This window comes from Hylobates moloch, unplaced genomic scaffold (genome assembly GCF_009828535.3).
Source record: "Hylobates moloch isolate HMO894 unplaced genomic scaffold, HMol_V3 SCAFFOLD_1, whole genome shotgun sequence".
NCBI classification, from domain to species: Eukaryota; Metazoa; Chordata; class Mammalia; order Primates; family Hylobatidae; genus Hylobates; species Hylobates moloch.
In genome coordinates, this window is record NW_026652276.1 from 76287535 (window position 1) to 76294073 (window position 6539).

Consider the following 6539-nt stretch of genomic DNA (forward strand, 5'->3'; position numbering starts at 1 on the left):
AACCATCAATAATCACTTCCTATTACACCCAGCCTCTGACAAAAAATACCCTACATTTTGTTTCTGGGGATTTGCCTGTTCTGGACATTTCATAAGATGGAATCATATGATATGTGGCCTTTTGGCTCCGTGTTCCTTCACAGGGTTTTCATCACATCCACGTTGTAACATGTACCTATACTTCATTTGTTTTTATTGCTAAATACTAATTCAGTGTGTGACTATCCCACATTCCTTTATCCATTTATTCATTGGTGAGTAATTAGGTTGTGTTTACTTTTTGGCTATTACGAATAATGCTGCTGAACATTCATGTAAACGTTCTTGTGTGGACATACGTTTTAAATTCCCTTGAGTCTGTACCTAGTAGTGGAATTGCCGAGTCATAACTTACTCTTTACCTTTCAGAGTCATCCTACTCTTGAATGTGTACATGCAATATCCCTTATTTTTCACTACATTCTTTAAAAAAACTTTATCCTAACTTTGGTTTCCATCACAATACAGGCATACGTCATTTTATGGGGCTTTGCTTTATTGCACTTCAAGATGCTGCATTCTTTACAAGTTGAAGGTTTGTGGCAACCCTGCATTAAGCGAGTCTGTCAGCATAATTTTTTCAACAGCATGTGCTCTCTTCATGCATCTGTGTCACACTTTGGCAATTCTCACAACATTTCAAACTTTGTAATTGCTATTATATATTATTACTGTATGTGTCATGGTGATCTATGATCAGTGATCTTTGTTGTTACTGTGGTAATTGTTTTGGGGTGTTATGAACCACATCCACATAAGACAGCGAACAATCATTAAATGTGACATGTTCTGTTTCAGCATCCCTATCTCTTTCCCTTTCCTCAGGCTTCCCTGTTCCCTGACACACAACGATATTAAAATTAGGCCAATTAGTAACCCATTCCCACCCCTAATGTTCAAGTAAAGGAAGAATTGCGCATTTCTCACTTTAAATCAGAAGCTAGAAATGATTAAGCTTAGTGAGGAAGGCATGTTGAAAGCCAAGATAGGCCAAAAGCTAGGCCTCTCGCACTGAGTACTTAGCCAAGTTGTGAATGCAAAGGAAACATTTCTTGAAGGAAATCAAATGTGCTACTCCAGTGAACACATGCATGATCAGAACACAAAACAGCCTTATTGCAAATATAGAGAAAGTTTTAGTGATCTAGATAGAAGATCAAACTAGCCACAACATTTCCTTAAGCCAAAGCCTAATCCACAGCAAGGCCATAACTCCAATTGTATGAAGGCTGAGAGGTGAAGAAGCTGAAAAAAAAAGTTCGAAGCTGGCAGATGGTACCCCATGAGGTTGAAGGAAAGAAGCCATTGCCATAACATAAAAGTGCAAAGTGAAACAGCAAGTGCCGATGGAGAAGATGCAGCAAGTTATTCAGAAGATCTAGCTAAGGTCGTTGATAAGAGCAGTTACATTAAACAACAGATTTTCAATGTAGGTCTAACAGCCTTCTACTAGAAGAATATATTATAGCTAGAAAGTAGAAGTCAATGCCTGGCTTCAAAGCTTCAAAGAACAGGCTGACTCTCTTGTTAGGGGATAATGCAGCTGGTGACTTTAAAATGAAGCAAATGCTTATTTATCATTCAGAAAATCTTAGAATTATATTATTTAATATAATTATATTATTTAATATAATTTAATTTAATTCAGCAAATTAAATAATTATATTATTTAATTATTCAGAACATTAAATAATAACTATATTATTTAATTATTCAGAACATTAAGTAATAATTATATGAATCATTCAGAAAATCTCTTAAGAATTATACTAAATCTACTCTACCTGTGCTCTATAAATAGAACAGCAAAGCCTGGATGACAGCACATCTGTTTACAGCATGGTTCACTAAATATTTTAGGCCCAGTGTTGATACCTGCAGCTCAGAAAAAAATAAAAGATTTCTTTCAAAATATCACTGCCTATTGACAATGTGCCTGGTCACTAAAGAGCTCTAATGGAGATGTACAAGTGCATTAATGTTATTTTCATGCCTGCTAACGCTATCCATTCTATAGCCTATGGGCCAAAGAGTAATTTCAACTTTTAAGTCTTATTATTTAATAAATACATTTAATAAGACTATAGCTGCCATAGATAGTGATTCCTCTGATGGGTCTGGGCAAAGTAAATTGAAAATCTTCTGGAAAGGATTCACCATTCTAGATGTTATTAGAACATTAATGATTTGTGGGAGGAGGGCAATATACAAACATTAATAGGAAATTGGAATGAGTTGATTCCAACTCTCATGGATGACTATGAGGGGTTTAAGACTTCAGTGATGGAAAGAACTGCAGATATGGTAGAAATAGCAAGAGAATTAGAATTAGAGATGGAGCCTAAAATTGTGAGTGAATTGCTGCAATCTCGCGGTAACTTGAATGGATGAGGAGTTGCTTCAGATTGGTAAGCAAAGAAAGTGGTTTCTTGAGATGGAATCTTCTCCTGGTCAAGATGTTATGAACATTGTTGAAATGACAGCAAAGGATTTAGAATATTACATAAGTTTAGTTGGTAAAACAGCATCAGGCTGGAGAGTGGTGCTATGAAAGGCAATTATCACAAAGACCTTTAAAAGAGGAAAGTTGAGTTGAATTGCACCAAAGGTAAATATAGATGAAAAGAAGGGGAATTTAGGAAAATTTATTCAGAAAATTGTCATTTTTTACTTTAAAGCTGTGAAGTGTAAACTCCAAATTTCTGAGTATAAAGATGGTTAGAAGGCACGAAAGATAAGTCCCGCCCATTGCCTGACACATAGTAGTACCTTAACAAGCTGATAATTCTATGAACATGTTACCTTTTGTAGTTGAAACTAAAAATCTGTTTATGTTGTTATTATTATTTTTTAATGGGCCTTTCTTGGCAGGCAAATAGTTAAGTCTTTATTTCTTTGTTTCCATCCAGGCCTCTTATGTGAGGAGCTGAAGAGGAATTAAAATATACAGGATGAAAAGATGGCAATGTTGCCTCCCCCAGGACCTCAGAGCTTTGTCCACTTCACAAAACAGTCTCTTGCCCTCATTGAACAACGCATTGCTGAAAGAAAATCAAAGGAACCCAAAGAAGAAAAGAAAGACGATGATGAAGAAGCCCCAAAGCCAAGCAGCGACTTGGAAGCTGGCAAACAGCTGCCCTTCATCTATGGGGATATTCCTCCCGGCATGGTGTCAGAGCCCCTGGAGGACTTGGACCCCTACTATGCAGACAAAAAGGTGAGTTTATTTTGGCTTCAGTGGTCGGTTTCTGTTGGCTTCCTTCTGTATAAAAATTATTTTAAATTGAGATTAGTGAAATTTAGTGAATAACCGTATCATGACCAGAATGTTAAATTAAATATATATATATAGGATATTCAGAATCTGTACTTTTTCCAATTTTTCACTGAAATTGGCTCTGGCATTGGCATACTACTTTTAATTTTTTACATCTTTTAAAATTGTTTAGTATAATGTTTAGTATAACATAGTATACATTGTTTAGTATAATTGCTCAGCATAAATTTTTTGGACATGACACAGTGATCTGCCAAATTTTATAATCATACCTATTTTTTCTGCTAATAGTTAACTCTCATGTGTATGCAGACCCAAAAATCACTTAAAAGTTTTTAATGCAAATGAAAATTGCTAATTTCACTTTTAAAATACCAACAATTCTTTTTATTAAAATTTCAAGTACAGGGTAACTTGATCTTGCCAAGACTTTGTAGTATGTTGTGGTGATTTTTTATGTTAGCTCAGATGACCTCTGGTTTATAAAGTCTCCCTGATAATTTTGACGGTCATGTGACCCTGTTCCCTCTTCACTCTCATTCTTCCCCATTTGTATTTTTCTGTATGATATCTGTCACATCTTGCCTTATATTAGAGTTACTTTCTTTTTTTCATTTTTCTAGGAAGTTCCTTGAATACAAAACTCATGCCTTATTTTTGTTCAAACTCCTTTTCATTACCTGTTATGATATAGTTTCTCACTACACATGTATTAGTCCTTTTTTTTTTTTGAGACAGAGTCTCCCTCTGTCGCCCAGGCTGGAGTGCAGTGGCTCGATTTTGGCTCACTGCAAGCTCCGCCTCCCGGGTTCATGCCCTTGTCCCGCCTCAGCCTCCAAGGTAGCTGGGACTACAGGCACCCACCACCACGCCCGGCTAATTTTGTTTTTGTATTTTTAGTAGAGACGGGGTTTCACCGTGTTAGCCAGGATGGTCTCGATCTCCTGACCTCGTGTTCTGCCCGCCTTGGCCTCCCAAAGTGCTGGGATTACAGGCGTGAGCCACCGCGCCCGGCCATATTAGTCCATTTTCACACTGCTATAAAGAACTACCTGAGACTAGGTAATTTATAAAGAAAAGAGATTTAATTTACTCACAGTTCTGAATGGCAGGGGAGGTCTCAGGAGACTTACAATCATGGTTGAAGGCAAAGGGGAAGCAAGGCACATCTTACCTGGTGCAGGAGAGAGAGAAAGAGGAGGGAAGTGCCACACTTTTAAACCCATCAGATCTCATGAGAACTCACTCACTATCATGAGAACAGCATTGGGGAAACCGCCCCCATGATCCAATCACTTCCCACCAGGTCCCTTCCCTGATACATGCAGATTACAATTCAGAATGAGATTTGGGCGGGGACACAGAGCCAAACCATGTCGATACAATTGCAGAAAGAATGGATGAATAATTTTTTAAAAATACAATCTACTGAGATTTAAGACAAAAAGGATTGTACTTGAGAACTAGGTATTAATTTTAAAATAATTTTCTATGTAAACATGAATTTTACATGAAATTGTATTTAGATATAACTGATATAGTGAAAGGGAACAGGAAAATAAAAGGACACCTGAAAATAATAGACTCTGATTTGTTTTCTTGAGAGAACGCTGCCACATACAAATAAAAAGCCTGACTCACAAACTTACCTCCTGAATACGGTGAGAAATGCTTATTGCCAGAAACCCACTGATAACCCTATATAAAACTTAGAAAATCAGTGTCTTTCAGCTAACACAAGTCATCTTCCCACCAACTGGAGAAAAATAAGGCAGGGATTTGAACTTTGTCTTTCTGATTTCTAAGCCAATGCTTTAGGTTGTTTTAATATTTTGTTGTTACTGCTATTTGTTTTTATTTCTTAACTGAATATTAAAGCTATGGAAAAGGACACTTACGGAATGGCTACAATAACATTTCAAGAATATTTGCTTCTATTCATATCGTTTTTTAAATTACCATGGTTAGTAAGTGAGGAATCCTCTTAATTTAAGTCCCTTTTAAAAGCTAATATTAGTATTATGACTAAAATAAAGAAATTCAACTTAGTGATTGGAAGGATTCTTCCAACTCTGACATTCCTTAAACTTCGGAAAATATTTTTTGAAATAACTCATATTTTGGAACACGTGCTGCTAACCATAACAATTGCCAGCAAGTATTAAAATTCTCAAAGTTTTATGATAAAAATATTAGAGATAGCTAGTTTCTATTTGGCTTTCTTAAAATGCAATGTAATGGAAGGGAAAGAAGTTGTACTTTAAAATAAATAACCACAGTTATTGTTACTGTTGAAAGAAAGTGAAAAAATATAAAATACAGTATTTTGAAAGCTCTAAGCAATACATGCTAACAAATAGCTCAATTGTTAAATTTACTATGAAGAAATGGACTTGGAGTTCATTGGCCAAGGTGACATTGATAGATGCATTGATGACATTGGAACCACATTGCTGGAGTCTGATGGCAGTGCTTCTTCAATATGACACTGCCACGTAGAAAGGTAAACTGCTGATATTGATGTGAAAAATTGATATTTTGCATTCTCAATTTCATCCTTTCTTTTTCCTCCTGCAGACTTTCATAGTATTGAACAAAGGGAAAACAATCTTCCGTTTCAATGTCACACCTGCTTTATATATGCTTTCTCCTTTCAGTCCTCTAAGAAGAATATCTATTAAGATTTTAGTACACTCATATCCTTTTAAAAATGATTACATCCAGTGGCACTTTATGGTGTAATTTTTGCTATTTTATTCAAATACAGATGTTACACCTTTTGCACCTTGAAAGACTGTGGTTTTAGTTTATTAATTTCAATATTATTAATATAATTTGTCATGGGTCTCGGAGAAGACTGGGAGAGTGGCAATATTAAGATTTTAGGATATGTTACTTTTATTTATTACTCTCTTGTTCAAAGAGACAAAATAGTCTACAAGTTCACTTAGAATTTTTTTCTAAGGAAAAGTTGTAACCATTTCAACAAGTGTCATCCTCAAATATTTCAAATTCCCACTGTCGTCTCTTTTGTTCCTTGATTCTAAGCTACCTTATTCAGCATGCTCATCATGTGCACTATTCTGACAAACTGCATATTTATGACCATGAATAACCCGCCGGACTGGACCAAAAATGTCGAGTAAGTGGGTATAAGTACATTTTAATATAGTCTTGGTATTATCATTTCATCCTTTCCTTTTCCTGCCAGGAAGTTACTACA

The 6539-nt window shown here is 35.7% G+C and overlaps 1 protein-coding gene across 5 annotated transcripts in view; it reads left to right on the forward strand.

The window, feature by feature from the left end:
- Positions 1-6539, forward strand: part of SCN9A (sodium voltage-gated channel alpha subunit 9) — a 178766-nt gene that overhangs the window by 61454 nt on the left and 110773 nt on the right. For 2 of the 5 annotated variants that reach the window (XM_032755528.1, XM_032755524.2), the window contains exons 2-4: positions 2949-3256; positions 5894-6012; positions 6369-6458. In XM_032755528.1, coding sequence (XP_032611419.1) covers positions 2999-3256; positions 5894-6012; positions 6369-6458 — 467 coding nt within the window. In that variant the 5' untranslated portion in view covers positions 2949-2998. Of the gene's footprint in view, positions 1-2948; positions 3257-5893; positions 6013-6368; positions 6459-6539 lie in introns of those variants that run through there. The other 3 variants (XM_032755530.2, XM_032755531.2, XM_032755526.2) reach the window with 2 other exon arrangements.